General features: G+C 37.7%; 1 protein-coding gene across 1 annotated transcript in view; it reads right to left on the bottom strand.

Moving 5' to 3' along the window:
* Positions 1-18,943, bottom strand: part of TMEM87A (transmembrane protein 87A) — a 73,164-nt gene that overhangs the window by 3,588 nt on the left and 50,633 nt on the right. The window contains exons 10-17 of the mRNA XM_007935284.2: positions 17,949-18,048; positions 15,054-15,147; positions 13,612-13,680; positions 11,764-11,872; positions 9,827-9,885; positions 8,957-9,060; positions 1,817-1,890; positions 414-475 (exon numbers count right to left, since the gene is read on the bottom strand). Coding sequence (XP_007933475.1) covers positions 414-475; positions 1,817-1,890; positions 8,957-9,060; positions 9,827-9,885; positions 11,764-11,872; positions 13,612-13,680; positions 15,054-15,147; positions 17,949-18,048 — 671 coding nt within the window. The remainder of the gene's footprint in view (positions 1-413; positions 476-1,816; positions 1,891-8,956; positions 9,061-9,826; positions 9,886-11,763; positions 11,873-13,611; positions 13,681-15,053; positions 15,148-17,948; positions 18,049-18,943) is intronic.

Genomic DNA, 18,943 nt, shown 5'->3' with positions numbered 1-18,943 from the left:
ACTTAAAGCTGAGATAGATTCTAAAGTTCTTAATGGAAAGTAGATGCATACCATACTTAACAAACTGCTGACGGAAAAACCTTTTGTCATTATGACTACAAAGCCGACTTCTGAAGATTAATGTGGTTATGACTTCATTGGTAAAACCAGCTAAACAGAACCATTGGATTGGTCTGGTACTTTTTCAGCACATAGTAACAATCTATCTACTTAAAGCTCATAAAAGCCTTAGACAAAACCACTTGCTATCTTTGCTTTAAAATATGTAAATGTAATATATATTAAAAAGATTTCTAAACTAAGTCTAATTGTGTCACATATACACAAAAATCATTAAAGGCTGTACATAACTGTTGAGCTCCACCAAGGCTCAGGGCAAAGACCAAAGAGGAAAGAAAAGATATCATACTTACTGCTTTATTCACTTTACTATTTCCATTTGGTTCTTGTTTGGTACTTCTCATTTTCATTCCCTCTACAGGGAAAAGAAAAAAAAAAAAGATTGCTTAACAACAACAGACCAGCAAAGATTACAAAAAATGAATTCAGAATTAAATTTTAAGCTTTTTAATACTGAATTATACAACAGATGTTTCTCCATCTTATGCTAGGAATCTCAAAGGCAAATTTACAGCTCAACTCAAGCAAGTAAACTGGACCTTTGTTGATTGTTGTTGTTAGCTGCCTCAGAGCAGGCCCTCAATTCATTGCCATGAATGCATACTCAAATGGGACAGAACCATTGTTACCCATATGGTTTTCACTGGCTGATTTATGGAAGTAGATTGCCAGGATTTTCTTCCTGTTGTTGTTGTTGTTATGTGCCGTCGAGTCAGTCCTGACTCATAGCGACCCCTCCTTGGGTTTCCGAGGCAGTATCATTACGGAAGTAGGATTGCCCAACCTTCCTTCCGAGGAGTGGCTGGTGGGTTTGAACCGCCAGCCTTCTGGTGAGCAGGCAAGTGTCTTAGCCACTTATGCTACCAGAGCTCCCAGTCTGTCTTTAATCTGAAGCTCTGCTGAAATTCATTCAGCATCAGATCAACATGCAATGCAAGCCTCCGCTGACGGGCAGGCGGTGGCTTGTGCATGAAGCACAATGGCTGGGAATTGAACACTGGTCTCCTAAATGGAAGATGAGAATTCTACCACCGACCCATCTAAACCAAAAACCAAACCCATTGACATCAATTCAATTCCAATTCATCCCAAAGGTTTCTAAGGCAGGGAATCTTTATGGGAACAGATCTCCAAGACTTTTCTCCTGTGAAGCAGCCAATCTTTGTTTAGCAGCCAAAGGCTTAAACCACTGTATCACTAGGGCTCCAATGAACCATTACTGGTCCTCTAAACTGGATTTTTAATGTATATTTATTTATTGAATTTACCCTGGCTTCATTTCAAGAATCATACCTTTATTTTTACTTCACCCTAACTTTACCAAATTTAACAATTTAGTAATTGAGGAATGATACAGTTATAAAAACAATAAACAACGTACTTGTAACTAAGTATCTTGATTCTGATACTGGAAATGTTATACTCACTTTACTCTATATCTAAAAACCAACACATAAACCAAACCCACTGCTATTCAATCAGTTCTGATTCACAGAGACTTCCGTTGGGTTTCCAAAGCTATAAATCTTTACAGAAGCAGATTGCCTGATCTTTTTTCCATGGAGCAGCTAGTGGGTTTGAACCACCAAAATTCTGGTTAACCAAATGCCTTACCCAATATACCACAGAGCTCCTTATTTCTAAACACCAGAAAAGAATATGTAAAGTAAAATATAAAGGTGAATTTTATAACTACCGAAGCTTTCTTTCAGCATAGGTTCCTTTTGTTCATCCTCTTCCTCTTCCTCAGACAACGGTGAAAAGGCAAACCTGACAGAACAAAAATAAAAAATTACAAAATTACAAAAACTATTCCACCCTTTGGATTTTACAGGAATAATTACTGAAACTGCAATTACAGTCATTCATAAAATCAACTTAATTAATAATGAAATAATTCATCCCCATCAGCAAGCCCTCAATTGCTTAATTAGCACTCCAGCATCATATATATGATTCAAGCTCTGACATACTTTACCTGTACCTTAGACAAGTTACTTAATCTCTCTGTGCTGTTTCCTTCTCTATAAATGAGGATAATAAAGGTTATCACTTCTCATGGATTTTATGAAAATTAAAAAAGCTATAACAAATAAAGTACTTAGAACAATACCTGACATATCCAATAAGCATTCAACAAACATTCATTCACAAGGATATGTATCACACAGAAGTAAGTAAATTCTCATGTAATTTAAAATCTCAGCCTTTAAATAAGAAGTTAAGAAGATAGAGGTCTGATGTTTCTCCCAGGTAATTTAAAATCTCAGTTTCCAAGTGGAAAGCTGAGAAAACGAAGGTCTATCTGGTATGTCTCAGATGCCCTTCTTTCCCAAATTGTAAAGATTCAGCAAAGCAGCTGCTAGGAAAAAAAAAAAAGCAGCCACCAGACAAGTAATTTCCAGACTATTTTAGCTTTGACTTCACTGTACTTTCCATGTTATAGCTGCCTGCTATTTGACTGCTAACCAGAAGGCTGGTGGTTCAAACCTACCACGGACTCCTCAGAAGGAAGACTGGGCAATTTACTTTGGTAAAGACACTGCCTCAGAAACCCAAGAAGGGGTCTCTATGAGTCAGAACTGACTCGATGGTAGTGAGTTTGGTTTAATTTTTTTCTGCTTTTTTTATTCTACCTTGTTTTTAAGTCTCCCTTTCATGATAAAAACTACTTAATAAGCTAGGAATTGTAGGGAATTTCTGTAACCAGTTAAAGAGTAACTAACAAAAATTCACCATGAAATCACAGTTAATGATACTTGAGAAGCATTTATTTTGAAGTCAGAATAAAATAAGAAGGCCCACTCTCATTGCCTTTTTGTTGCTGTTGTTAGGTGCTGTCAGGTTGGCTCTAACTCATAGCGACCCAGTATACAACACAATGAAATACTGCCCAATCCTGTGCCATCTTCACAATCCTTGCTACACTTGAGTCTACTGTTATATCCACTGTGTCAATCCATCTTGTTGAGGGGCCTCCGCTTTATTGCTGACCCTCCACTTTACCAAGCATGGTATTTTCCTCCAGGGAATGCTCCCTTCTGACAACATGACCAAAGTAGGTGAGGTGAAGTCTGGCTATTCTTGCCTCCAAGGAGCAATCCAGCAGCACTTCTTCCAAGGAAGATGTGTTCATTCTTCCGGCAGTCCACAGTATTTTCAGTATTCTTCACCACAATTCAAAGGCATCAATTCTTCTCCAGTCAAAGTCTCTCAGCTCTCTGACTCCATGGGTTGGCATACCCACTGTAACTGCCTTCCTCTGTAAGCCAGGAAGCCTACTGCACCATCTTGCACTGGTTCTGCTGCTGGTTCTCTGTTGCCACTTCTTGCTGTCTTGTACTGTCTTTGGTTTTACAGCTGTCTCTTGGGTCTAGGACCTTCTCAGCACAGGAACTTCAGGTCTAAAGGACATGCTCTGTTTTTGTCTCCTCTTCTTGGTGGTAGTAAGGTGCCCCCCCCCCAATTCCACCTCTGGGGTGGCTCATTTTAAGCCTACTGGGATGTCAAAACTGACTAGTCCTCTCATTAGGGTTCCACATACCTTATTTGCATTGTCCCATCCCTCCCACAAGGATGCCATGCACCTTATTTGCATCATTAGCAAGCTGTCTAATCCCCATGATGGGGCATAAATACCTCATTTGCGTGGTCCACTGAGTAATTTGGTGGGAGTTACAGTACTAGTAGCAAAGTTCAATGAGACAGAAAATAAATGCTGGCAAGGATGTGGAGAGATTGGGACTCTCATACACTGCTGGTGGGACTGTAAAATGGTACAACCATTGTGGAAAGCAGTATGGCAATTTCTTCAAAAGTTGGAATTAGAAATACCATTTGACTCAGCCATTCCATTACTAGGTATATACCCTAAAGAAGTGAGAGCCATGACAAGAACAGATACATGCACACCCATATTCATTGCAGCACTATTTACAATAGCCAAAGGATGGAAACAACCTAGGCGTCCATCAACTGAGGAATGGATAACGAAACTATGGTACATACATACAATGGAATACTATGCAATGGTAAAGAATAATGTAGAATCTGCAAAACATTGCATAACGTGCATGAACTTGGAGGACATTATGCTGAGTGAAATAAGTCAATCACAAAAGGACTAATATTGTATTACTCCATTATTGTAAAAGTTAAGGAAAGGTTTATCTATAGAAGGAAATTTTCTTTGTTGGTTACCAGGGGTGGGAGGGGAGGGAAGGGAATGCTGTTAGATAGATGGAGATAAGTATTGATTTGGGTGAAGAGAAGGACAATGTACCAAATCTGTGTGACCAATATGACAGCATTGAGGATGAGAAAGACAGAAAGAGGTCCATGGGAGGTACAGACAACAAATATGAACCCTTGCACACATATAGTACTACATTGTCAATGAAGGCAAACATGGGTATATGGGTGGATAGATGGAAGGACAGGCTGTACCATTAGGTATGTCTGTGAAATGGGGAGTATATCCAAGAACATATATAGGGTTGGCAGACAACGGTCCTATAAGTTTATGTGAATGATCAGAATTCCCAGGTGTATAGTAGAGCTGACAAGGGGCAAGGTTGTGGTCACTAATTGGTCACAGCCAGCTACCCAGAGAGACCGAGTAGTTGAACCTGTGGGCTTGGGACCATAGTCGCAGGGGACATCAAGCTCAATTGGCATAACATACTATACAAAACATTGTTCCACCTCCTACTTTGGCGAGTAGCGACTGGGATCTTAAAAGCTAGCAAGCTGCCATCTAGATGCAACGATGGGTCTCTCCTTGTCCAGAGCAAAGAAGAATGAAGAAAACCAAAATTCATGGAAACAATTAGTCCTAGCAACTGGTACACCATCTGATCTGCAGCCTATATGACTATGAGACCAAAAGAACTAGATGGTGCCCGGCTACCACTGTCATCCATTTGGAAGGGGATCTATGTAGGAGATCCTTGATAGAGAGGGAGAACAATGTGGAACAAAACTCAAAATCATTTAGAGGAAAAAAAGGGGGGGACCAGGTTTGCTGGTCCGATAGAGCCTGGTGGAACCACTGAGACTATGGCCCCTAGCTGCCCTTCAGATCTGGAATTGAACCCACACCTGTGGTTTCCAGTCAAGCAAAGGACAGGCATATGAGTTGAACATTTACCTCAAGTAGATATACTCCTTGGAGAGAACAATCATGGGAGAAAGAAGGGCTGTTTATGCACAGGGACAAAGCTCAGGGGGCAGGATTCCATGGAGGGATGGACACTGGGTAGAGGTAACTGTGGGGAGAAGGTGGGAGGGGAGCTATTGCATTGTGGTAAACTGTGGTCAATTTCATGAGACAACGTGTATGTGAACTGCTGTATGGAAAGTGAATTTGCTCTGTAAATCTTCACCCAAATCACAATAAAAATATATTATGTAATAAATAAATAATAAATAAATACCTCATTTGCGTGGCCCACTGAATAATTTGGTGGGAGTTACAAGACCATGGTGAGAAAGGCCATACAAAAGCAATCCATCATACCACAAAGTAACACTGAACATTAATTATAATCTATCACTACCTACTACAAAGGGAGCTCTGGTAGCATAGTGCCTAAGGCACTTGACTGCTAACCAGAAGGCTGGCGGTTCAAACCCACAAGCCACTCCTCAGAAGGAATAGATGGGGCAATCTACTTCTGTAATGATACAGCCTCGGAAACCCAAGGAGGGATCACTATGTGTCGGGGCCAATTCGACAGCACATACCAACAACAACAACAACAACCCACTGCAAAAATTAAATGAAATGACGGGGTGGGGGGTGTAAGAGGAAAAGGAGCCATTTTACTTATACTATTATGGGTATATATGCAATCTGTTTCAAGTTTTTTTGGAATGTCATCTGGTAATACTTTAAAAGTTACAAGTACACATACCTTTTAATACAGCAATCTCAAGCCCATTCATTAATCTAGTATTTTTTGCTATTTGCCAGTATATAGTAAAAAAATTAACCTTTCACAAAGAAAAGTGTAGCCTTTATGACTGGCTACCGGAAGTTGATCTCTAGGTCCCTGAAATGTCCTGTCTGATAGGAATGTCTTTTTTTGTGTGGGACTTTGACCACCAAATAATCTAACAATGTGATTTACTTTGGAGGGTTTGGGCCAGACTTTATCAGTTCTGACTTCTACAAGAATTGGAGATTAAAGGTATAAATAAGCCTGACCTATGGAAGGGGCTGCAGACTAAAAGTCAACCACCTGTGCAAATATCATCAAGCCTCAATAAAAACCCTGGATATCAAAGGCTCAGTTAGCTTCCCTGGTTGGCAACTCTGCGTAGGAGCTCTGAGTATGGATCCCTCCTAGACTCTACCCCATGAGTCTCTTTCCTTGGCTGATCTCAATTTGTATCCTTTCTCTGTATAATAAATTATAGCCATAACAGCATTCAGAGAACTCTCAGTCCTAAAGAATTATCAAACCTGAGGATAGTCCTGGGAACCTGTCAAACTTGCAACTATTGTCAGAGGTAAGGGCAGTCTTGTGGGACTGTTAACTCAGATTTTGCGATGTGGTTTATTCCAGGTAGCTAGGAATAATTTACATTTGCTGGGGGTGAGGGGAAGAAGCAGATACTAAACAATAGATACACTAAACAAATACAGAGAATTGAGAAGGTTATAATGCTGTGAGGAGGGGAAAAAAACAGGGTGAGGGGTAATGAAGTGCATAAGAATAGACTGACAAAGATATTTAATACATAATTGTAGCTTATTCCTATTTTTAATCCCCCTATGTGTTTTTCCCTTAAACCCCTGGTGGCTCACTGGTTAAGTGCTCAGCTGCTAACCAAAAGGTAGCAAACTCACTAGCGGCTCTGCAGGATAAAGATTTGACAATTTGCTTCATTAAGATTATAGCCTTGAAAACACTATAGGGCAATTCTATTTTGTCCTACAGGACCACTTTGAGTCAGAACCAACTTGATGACAATGGGTGTAGAAAAGAGTAAACAAAGCAGGTCTTTAGAAAGGTCTACTTGCAAATTCTGACCATGGCTGGCCTCTAGGAACTTAGCACCTGACCTGTTCCCTAAATGATAAGGGCAGATCACTGTGCCTGGACTATATGTGATGCAATTTACGATAAGCATTTACCTTCCTTCTGGGAGTCTGAAATTTTGGTTATGTATTAGGCAAAGGGTGCTTACATGATGAACCCCCAACAAAACTTCGGACACTAAGCCTTTAATGGGCTTCCCTGGGCAGAAACAGTGCACATGTGTTACTGCATACTTTGCAGCTGAGTAAATCAACAGCCTTGATGTGCTCCTTCAGAAGAGGAAAGAAACATTAGGAAAGAACATATGGATTTCTCTAGATTCTGCCTGTGTGTTTTTCCTTTGTCGATCTTATCATTTTCCTGTAATAAATCTTAGTCATGCATACAACTAAATAATGATTTCTATGAGTCTTTCTAGGGAATCACCAAATATATCAGTGGTCTGAGGAAACACAAAATATCCCAAACTGAAAGAATTAACTGTATTGCATCTGTACCACATAAATTACCACAGGGCCATGAAAATAGATAAGTTCAATTTAAATCAATTGTCTCAGAAGAAATTTCTAGTGCACTCTTAAGTGAGTAAAGGAAGATTCCAGTTTGGCTAAAGAAATGACAAAATAAACCAATTTATATAATGTATGAAAAGAGTAAACCATATTAGGCTGTTAACACTGGCATTAGGAGAGTAGGTGCAATGTTTTTAAAATAAAAGAGAGCAAAAAGACAAGGGGAGGTAAAGTAAAAAGAAAAAAAAAAAGACTGAAGAAAGGGAAAATTCTCACATCTATCATGAGCAAAGCAATAAATCAATATAAAAGAAGGCTCACCAAAATGTCAAGGTTCTTTCTGAACAGAGTGACTTCAGATCTCCTTTGTTTTCTTTCATGCCTATTATCTATCTATTGTTTGTTTCCATCCCCCCCTCCACATGAACACATATTAAGTAGCATGAAAAAACAACAAAACTATTCTCACGGGGTAGGAAAAGGGCCTCACCTATTTTTCTTTCCAAATCTTTTGCTAGTATGTTTGAGTATAAAATTAGCTTTTTAGTTATACCATCCTATCCTTTTCCTTTAGTGGTGAGGTTGCTTAAAATCACCACTTAACTGTCAAAACACAAGTAAGCAGGGGAGGGAGAAACAAAAGCATAGATATTCACAAAATAAAGATAGACAATTCCTAAATAATTGAGACTTGCTCAAATTCACATATGGATTTTTAAATCCAAAGTCAGTTATGTAAGTTTTCCTTATGCCCTTATCATTACAAAATGAGTGCTAACTACAGAAATCATTCTATCCTTCTGGGCACTTGTTGCTGTTGTTGTTATGTGCCGTCGAGTCAGCCTTGACTCATAGCGACCCCTCCTTGAGTTTCTGAGGCAGTATCACTACGGAAGTAGGACTGCCCAACCTTCCTTCCGAGGAATGGCTGGTGGGTTTGAACCGCCAGCCTTCTGGTTAGCAGTCAAGTGCCTTAGCCACTATGCTACCAGAGCTCCCTTCTGGGCACTAGTAAAGTGGAAAGAGGCCTCATATTAACTGGTTTGATTCCCTCAGGTTATATGAACAGGAAACTAAGGCCCAAAGAGGTAAAAAGAGGCAGCATGTCAAAACTCACAAAGCAAATTAGTAGTGAGCTGAGATAAGAACGTAATTCTCCTGACTCAATGTTTCTTCCACTACATGATATAACCTTAACACTGTTCCCCTATCTACTACCCTTTATTGATGCCATGGCCATTTAATGGTCGGTAAACTAAATAAGAAGAATCTAAGAACCTTTGGTTGTTTGCAGAAGGTCGCCACAATACCATGATGACAAATAGGATCATAGAGAAGAGCAAGCGCCAGATGGCATCATCGACCCACAGCTCCCGCCAGTCCTGTTAAAAGGGGAAAAGTACAATGTTTACATATGTTAGTATAACCCTTTGTTCACAAAGCCTTTGTCATAGCACAAAAATACTTCTTTATTCATTCAACTTATGTTTACCAAGAGCCTGCTGTGTGCTAGGCACTGTGCTAAGTGCTGGGTATACAAAGTGCTTATGAAGTTTCTTCTCTTGTAGTGCTTACTGCTGAAGAAAAGATAACAACTGAACCAAGCAAATGTCAAAGCCTCATTATAGCTCTGAGAATCTTAGGGAAGTGTTTTTATATAGGATAAGAGAAAATAATACTAGGTGTTTGTGTGTTTATTTTTCATTTTAATTTACTTATTTATTTTTACCTAAGTAGAGTCTTAGCTGCCTCCAAAGAAATGTTCTACTGTCATAACCTAATTGGCCAGTCTTTGTGCTCAAATATTAAGGATATGGCTTCCACCGGTCACATATATTGAATGTTCTTAATGCTCTGGATTTCGTGTTTGAGATTTTTTAATTAAGGCAACATTTATGACAGACTGTGGTTATCATTTTGAGATACGTACTCAGAGTGAAAAAGAAAAAAATGTCAATACCAAGTACCATGATGTGCAGAATAGTTAGGATAACAAATTAGAAGAGAGATCTAACCTGCAAAGTGGAGATCTAGTCCTAATTTCTTAGAAGGTGCATATTTTATAAGAATCTTAGCATTATTATCAATATCATCTTGTGTGTATAGGACAGTAGCACATTATTCATGAATACATGCACTTAGACTTACCGACTGGCAAGTCACTATCCTGAATTTCATAGTTGTCCAGATGATAAACACAATAGATGCTAAAAAGAAATTAAAAAATCTGGTCAGAGTATGAATGTTGCCCTTCCCCCCAATTACACTTAATTCTGGTTAGGTGGAAATCCACACACCTTTAATCCCTAATGCATCACAATCTCTTTCTATCAGTTATTTTAAAAATTTTATTCAACACAAATTTACTAAATACCTACCACAAGCAAGACCCATACTATGTACTGAAATGTTAATAAAAAGGAATCAGTTGTTATAGCAAAAACTCCAAAACCAAACTCACTGCCATTGAGTTGATTCTGACTCACAACCTTTCTGAAGTGGTAAATCTTTACAGAAGTAGATTTCCCAGTCTCCCTTCTGAGGAGTGGCTGGTGGGTTTGAACCGCCAACCTTCTGGTTAGCAGTCAAATGCCTTAGGCACTATACTGCCAGAGCTCCTTGTTATAGTACAAGAGGAATGTAATTATACTTTGTCTCTTCAGTCTTTTCTATGCTTGAAGAATAGTCTCCTTTACCATCTGGTTATTCAGTAATGCTCAAAAGTAGAAAACAAAGTATTGGAACTATGTTTCTTTCCAGAAGTACTCATAAAATGGGAATCTAGAAATAAGGTAGAAAAGATAAACTTGAAAAACTAAGTGTCTCTTGTTAAATATCCTTAACTTTGGTTTTTTCTTTCCTTTATCCTTAGAATATAAGGAAAAAAAAAAAAAAAAAACCACCTCACTGCCGTTGAATCCATTCTGACCATTGGGTTTCCATGGCTGTAAGTCTTTACAGAAGCAGACTGCCTGATTCCTTCTCCCAGAGTAGCTGGTTGTCTTTAACCACTAACCTTTTGATTAGCAGCCAAATGTCTTAAACACTACACCACCAGAGCCCCTTAGTGTATCCTTAGTATAGTAACAATAACTTCCCTTTGGCTGGTCAGATGAGACAAAAGGATAAGCAAATTGATACAGTGCAAAACAAACAGAAGAGCTGGTTCCAAATCATGGGCCAGATCTCATTATTTCTGGTACACGGGCCAAGAGGCAGGTAAATTAGCCTAGTCTGGTAAAGTCCAAACTAGGAAGACTGGGCAATCTACTTCTATAAAGATTTACCACCTCGGAAAGGTTATGAGTCAGAATCGACTCGATGGCAGTGAATTTGTTTGTAGAGTTTTTACTATAACAACTGTTTCCTTTTTATTAACATTTCAGTACATAGTATGGGTCTTGCTTGTAGTAGGTATTCAGTAAATTTGTGTTGAATAAATTTGTTAAAATAACTGATAGAAAGTGATTACCTATATTGTACTCATCCTTAGTGACATATACAAAAGCTATGTAATAGCAATGTTCTCTAATCTTAAATTTTATAGCCATTTAATAAAACCAAATAACCAAGTGTTAATGTCTTCTATGGGAGCTCTGATAGCATAGTGCCTAAGGCACTTGACTGCTAACCAGAAGGGGAGAGAATCAAATCCACCAGCCACTCTTTGTAAGGAAGATGGGGCAATCTACCTCTGTAGCGATACTGCCTCGGAAACACAAGGAGTGGTCGGGTCTGACTCAATGGCACGTAACAACAACAACAACGTCTTCTACAAAAGAATTTAACTGCTACTTGACACTCAAGCTAACTTATCTCAGGAAAAAAAAATGCCTCAGAAAAAGAATGGAGACGGGAAAGGGATACACTAAGAGCTGAAATTATATGAGGTAGATTTTCAGCTATTACACTTAAAATAAATAAATCTTTTTTGAACTATAGGCCCCTCTGAGAATTTGACAAAAGCTAAGTACCCTTTCCGAAGTAAAATGCACAAAACTTTATACGCAATTTTGCAGAGTCCATCCCTGGACTCTTGGGTTGAGAATCTCATTTAAACAAAAGGAAGAAAATTCTTGACTTACCCGCCACAGCCAAGATAAGTGTGTTGGTGAAATGTCGGTACAAAGAGAGCTTGACAATGTTCCTCCGAAGTTTTAATAGTTTCATTGTTTGAGTCAGGCTAATAAATATGTGTTTGCAAGTCAAGGAAATCAACATTTAGAAAAACAATAAGCTAAATGATTAATCCTCACTTTTTTGAGGATCTGGGTCCTAACTGATTGAGCTAGGGATCTCCAAGGCTTTATAGTTCTCTCAGAATCTTGCAAACACCCCCAAGCCTCACTGAGATTGGTAAGAAAGCCATCATATTCAATGAGACACTCACAAGAAGGCAGAACCAGAAGAACGTAAGAATACAAAAAAGAAGAAGAAAAAAGAGGAAATACATTAAAAGAGAGAAAAAGAAATAAAGACAAGAAGAAACTGTCTAGAGAAACAAAAACGATTTTTTAAAATATAGACAAATGGAAGATGAAATGAAAATAAGTAGAGGCAAAGAATAAGGAGTTAACATCATCTTCTCTCTTCCTTTAAGGTGGATGGCTCTGTTCTCACCTATATCATCTAAGCAAGTCTAGGGCCATAATTACACTTTTGCCTACAACTTCCCAGAATTTTCTACTCAGTCCATCTTAAGGAACCTACCATGAGCTGCCTGTGCTACTCTGAATTAAGAGGACCCTACAATTAGCTGAGAATCCCAAGCAGTTAAGTTCTGAAGGCAACAATTCTCCATTTTTTGAGTATTCCCAAGTAGAAGTTGCCAGAGAAAGAGAGGGGGAACTGATGACAACTAAAAAAGATCTCTATTCTCATGCCCAACTTTCAGAGTGAAGAGCAGATATTAAAATAAGGAAGCTGGAGCTTGCTGTGCCCTTTGACAGGGCCCTGGCTTCTACCTAGTCAATCTTATTGAATGGTCTAGTCCCACCTCCCTCTGTCCACTCCTCCCAATACTCTTCGAAGTTCATATAGCACACCTGGAAATAATGACCTAGAAAAGCTTTGGCCATTTGGACTTAAGACACTTCAATTTCAAAATATTTTTGATATATGGCAATCCACTCAAATTCACAAATTATACAATTTTATTCATATTCAGCTTTCTGCAACAGTGATAGTCTATCAAGACTGAAACACTGCACAAAGGACCAAACAAATACACAAAATCAAAACAAAGTCAAAATAATCCCCAAAAAGTCCAAAATCCTGAATTCTTCACCCAACAGGTCAAAATCCCTAATAAAGAAATGTCTACTTAAAAGAAGCAGGAGAAAAAGAATGAAAACTTGTTTGTTATCTGCTGGTTGGCTTTGCCAGCAAATGAATCAATATTTATTTCTAAGGGTAGAAGTTGTCACATAAATCCAAGGTCAGCTTTTGAACGAGGAACACAAAAATTCATCCTATAAAAGGGTTAAAACCTACTAAACTTATATAGACTTTTTTAGAAGAGTCAAACAACCTACCGTACTTCCTGAAACCATATTTTAAGAATCAAAATCTTTCCAAAGCATTTAATGATTGCGAGTGGCTGAAAGAAAGAACAGGACAAGAACAGCCAGTACACAAGTTAAGTCAAAAGTCAAGGTGAAATGCTCATTTAAAAAAAAAGCCAGTAGCTTTTACCTTGTGCTTAGTCCAATGTCACCAACTTCTGATGTGATTTTTCTAATTAGATTTAAAAAAAAAAAAAAAAAAAACCCTGCTTACCTGAGCCCTCACATTGTTAGGCCTAAAATACCCTATTCTCCAGACTAAGGAGTAATCAAAAAAAGTAGTAAAAACTCTTTGCAGAAAGATCAATGGAAACCCATCTCCAAGGGGAGAAAATAAACTGCCATCAAACAAGCCAATGAGAAGGATATCCACCAGCACAGGGCAGTGTCTAGGAAAGCCAAGGGGATAAAGGCCAAGGAAGCAAGATCAGTCTGGGCCTGCAGACAAAGAAAAAGAAGTGGTGAAAAAGAGATGTCTAAAGAGGCACAGAGAAGAAACCAGCATATAATTCTGCATTTATATAATCACCTGAATTGGCTTTGTATTTCAACTGGAAGAAAATAAAAGGAACAACACTTGACACCTATATCATTCTTCCCTTCTGGCAAACCATCACTTAGAATATACAGCAATGAACATTTCACACAAATTGGCAATTACAATCTCCATAGAATGAAACACACACTGCTAACTATTAAAAAGCAACTACCAGACAGCTCCCAGGGAACTTAGAGTCATGTTAAGAAACAACTCAAAAAAGTTATAATGTTTACAAACCCCCAACAAAACTTTCCCATCAATGTAATTTTAACAATAAGTCTAAATAGGCTCTACTCATATCTAAAAAAAATAATAAATCATTGCATCATTTATGTACTAAGAATTACTAATTTCCACAATTATAATGGAATTTTACAAACTAGAGCTCTCCCAAAATGAAATATAAGGCAATTATCTGTCCCAAACACTATGCTGCTTGTTTTCCCAAGTGTAATTTAAGATGGTATTTATATCACCATAATTACCCAATGACCAAGGCATTATGAAAGGATATCCATAAAATAATACAGGCATCAATTGCTGAGAGGGCCAGGTTTACTATCAGAGCCAAAGGATAAGTAATATACTACAGCAGGAAAAGAAGAAGGAAAACAAAATTGACAGAGGGTTAAATGCCAGAAGCCTATAGAAACTACATACAGAGGACAGTGTGATTTGAAAAATAAATTTGCATCCAATTAGATGTTTCACTTAAGGAGCAATTTATTGTAAAATTTATTGAGCCCAGATTTCTTGACAGCAATGCAAAGGTTATAGCATTTACAACCTTGAATCTAATGGCTGTTCCAGAGTCTAATTTTAAAATGAGTAAGAGAAAAACTGGAATGGCCCAGAAAGGTCCAACCATTTCTTTACCCCTTATATCTCCGTGCTTTGGTTTCTTTTCTTGGTAAAAGGAGTAATTATGTAATTGGTATGAAACTTAAATTATTTGTATTTTAAAAGAAGCAAATACATGATTCCAAAGTTTGTCACTTATAAAATAATGGAAGTCCACTGCCTGGAACGAAGAACTAAATAATTTTTAATTTGGAGACAGGTGGGAAAACATTCATTCCAAGTCACATACTAAATTTATATAGTTCTACCGGATTGAAAAAGAATATTGAATTATCCCACATTTTAAAAATCAGTCCAAAGACAACTTAGAGGAAACAGCAAAGAAGCCCAGAGTCTTCCAATCCACCTTCTTAAAACAAAAACAATTTATCTAAACTGACAACAAAAACTTAGATCAAGTAGTACTGACCCCAGTAACTCTGAGGACCCCTTCCATGCCAGAGAACAAAAGATAGAGGGCTCCTGCCACCACAACCTTGTGAAGAGTAACTCCAAGACGAGGCCTAAAAAGGAAGCAAAGCGAGAGTTGAGTACAAATGCCATAAGACAAGCTAAGAAACAGGACCTCAATTTATACCGACTATCAATTTACAGATATAAACAAACACACTCAATTTACCTGGGGGAAAAACAAACTTTATAAAAAACACATGAGCTTAAACAAGACAGTGAATTCTAGAGCTTTATAGCTGGTCCCTTGTTACTACATTTTTTTAAAAAATCCATTATGGAGAATTTTGAAGTAAAATTATCATACTACTACGAATTACTAATAAAATTACTATATGACTATATAAAAGTAATACAATAAATCTCCATATACCCATCACCCAGTCCCAAAAACCATCAACCTATGGCCAATTCTGCCCCATATATACTCCATCTACTTCCTATCCTTCCATATTATCTTGAAGCAAATCCCAGACACCATATTATATCTGTATACATTTCAGTATGTTTTTAAAAGATTTTTAAAAAACATACATTACCATTACCAAATCTAAAACTTTTAACAATAATTCCTTAATATTAATCAAACACCCTACTGCATTTTATTAAATAAACAGTAAGCACACACAAAAAAGCTCAAGTCCATGGGTAGTGCAAACAGGTAAGCACTCAACTACCAAGTGAAAGGTTGAAAGTCTGAACCCATCCAGAAGCACCTTGGAAGATGTGACTGGCAATCTGTCTCTGAAAGGTCACAGTCCTGAAAACCCTTTGGACCTCAGTTCTACTCTGCACATATGGGGTTTCCATGAGTCAGAATCAACTCAATGTCGACCAGTTTTTGGTTTATGAAAGCTCAAAAGCCAAGAAAATATGAAGTCTTTTGTGCAACTTTTATTTGAAGAAGGAAAAAACTTAGATCCTTGATAATCAAAATTCTACTGAGTCATAACTGAAATTTTAACAAGATCCCCAGGTGATTCAGTTGTGCATTACAGTTGGATATGCACTACCTTAGAACATACCTACTCAAGTCCTAGCAATATTTCTTTTGTTGTTGTTGTTGTTATACACTAGAAAAGTTCCACGGCAGGGACCATACATACATACGCACACGTGTATTCTGGATACCTAGGAGACTTCCTAGCCTACATGAAGCCCTCAAATATTTGTTGAATGAAGGAATAAATTCAAAAAATTAATACACACAAACACATCCTGTTTCTCTAATGCCATTTAAAGCAAAACTTTTGAAATAATTATCTATATCCAGATATCTGTAATTCCTCCCTCTCTGCAATCAGGCATTTGTTTCTACCACTTCACTAAGACTATTCCTGCTAAAGTCACCAACATCCTCCATGTAGTTAAAACTGTCTTAGAGGTAGTACAGCCCAAATGCTTGTTAGAAGCAAGGATGACAAGACTTCGTCTCACGTACTTTAGGAATGTTATCAGGAAGGACATCATGCTTGCTTGGTAAAGTAGAGGATCAGCAAAAAAGAGAAAGTCCTCAACAAGATGGACTGACACAGTGGCTATAACAATGGGCCAGTGTTTTGTTATGTTGTACACACTTGGAACTGATTCAATAGCACGTAACAAGAAGAGTTAAATCCAATGGTCAATTCTCAATCCTCATCTTAACTGACCTATCAGGAGCATCTGACACAATTAATTACTTCCTCCTTGAAACACATTCTTCAGGGCTTCCTGTCAGTTCACTGGTCACTCCTGAATTTCCTGAATCACCTATGCTCTAATCCTAATTCATCTCACTGACTTCTAAATAACAGAAAATGTTCAAGGGCTCAGTCCTTGGATCTGTACAGTCATGTCCTTGGTGATCTCACTGCTTTAAATAACATCTACATTCTGATGACTCCCAAATTTATACCTCTACTCCAACATCTTCCCCTCAATTCCTGGCCCACATCTACTTGGATGTCTATCTGAACTCCTAATCTTATCCTTGCTCCAAATCTATTCTACTTTCTGAATACAGTAAATGGCAATCCCATCTTTCCATCTGCTCAGACCAAAACAGTTACCGTCATCTTTGATTCCTCTTCTCTTTCATATCATATCTAATCCATCCACAAATTCCTTTCTCTCTACTGTCAAAAAATATATAGAATCTAATCACATTCCAGCATCTTTTCCCCAGATGTACAAATAGCTCCCTTACATCCTTCAGGTCTTTGCTTAAATGTCACCAACTAAGGCCTTCCCTGATCATCCTTTTTAAAACTGTGAGCTCCACCTCCTGCCTAGCATGCCCTATCCCCTTTTCCCTACTTATTTGCTCCACAACACTTATCACTGACATATTAGTTTATTTACTTACTTATTTGATTTTTGTCTGTGTCCCCTTCCCTCTATAAATATAAACTACAAGTCCTTTGTTTACCTGATGTATGCCTAGGCCCTAGAATAATGCCTAATATGTATAAGACATTCAATACAAAATTTTGAATAAAAACTAAATTATTTTCAGACTGTTTCATCAGGAATACACTTCCATTGAAAAGTCTGATTTGCAAGAATATTTTGGAAAAAAATCACTATAAATTTATTCTCCAAGTTTGGTACTTCAATGTTATTCAAGTATATTGCAGGTTTTCCTACAAATGATCCTTGAATTCTAAGTAAAATGAAATAGTAACATTTTCCCAATTTTTACAAACCTATGAAATACCAGATATCTTTTCTAATTTCAGAATTATCTTATATCAACTTTAGAACTACCACATTGGGAACCTGTAGCACTGCAGATATGAGTCAAATGAAATTGATTAATTTCAATTTAATCAGAACTTTCATATGCTCTTCAATACAGGAAGTTAATACTTACTTGACTATGCCATAGCCCAGACTGACTATGATGACAAGGGTTCGAGCCAGTGAGCGTTTCACTGCTGAAAGTAACTCTGCAAGGATCAGGGCACCTTGGACTATTAAAACAAGAAAAGGGGAAAGAGATGACACTGTAATCTAGGTTTTAAACAAGGCACAATTCTAGCATCAGAATGTAGATAACTGACATTCTTAACAATAAGCATTGGTTTTAGTTCTATCAGAAAAAAGAATACTTCTGTAATTTTTAAAAACACACCAAGTTGATACCATTTACGATCTCCCACATGTGAATAGCAATCTGGGTGTTCTCAATCCACTTATTTCCCTCCTCATTAAAATGTTGGCAGAATACTCACCCTATATGGACAATTCATAGCACCTTAGAGAATTTTTTGAAATGTATATATACAAAGACAAGCATAACACACACAAACACACATACACACACGGAGTTTCTAACTCAATTTCACATTTATTATTTTAAAACCCTTTCAAAAGACTAGGGAAAGATCTAGTAAGTGTATCTTGCATCAATAATTACTATTAGTCAAATGGTCCGAAGAGAACTGAATACAAACAATGCCAGTACAAAACAATGTCTGTCATTATCAGGTTACTTTACTAAACCATAAGCACCCTCCTATTTTTTTGGAATTCTGTATTTTATCAATTCCTAGATGCACCTTTCCCTTAAATTTTAACATCTTTGAAATCAGGGTATGTCTTACAATCAATTGCATCTGACAGATAAATAAACTAAACCCAAACCCATTGTCCTCAAGTCAATTCTGACTCATAGTGACAGAGTGGAACTACTCCACAGATTTTTCAAGGCTTTACAGAAGCAGAATGCCACAACTTTCTGCCACATAGCAGCTGGTAGTTTCTGACCTTTCAGTTAGTAGCTGAGCTCTTAACCACTGTACCACCAGGGCTCCTTTACAATTAAATAGGTAGCATTATCTTCTTTCTTGTTGTTGTTGTTGTTAT

The sequence above is a fragment of the Orycteropus afer genome, unplaced genomic scaffold (genome assembly GCF_000298275.1).
Source record: "Orycteropus afer afer isolate SDZICR_OR568_19922 unplaced genomic scaffold, OryAfe1.0 scaffold00026, whole genome shotgun sequence".
In the NCBI taxonomy this organism is placed as follows: domain Eukaryota; kingdom Metazoa; phylum Chordata; class Mammalia; order Tubulidentata; family Orycteropodidae; genus Orycteropus; species Orycteropus afer.
This window is presented reverse-complemented; position numbering and strand designations above follow the sequence as displayed.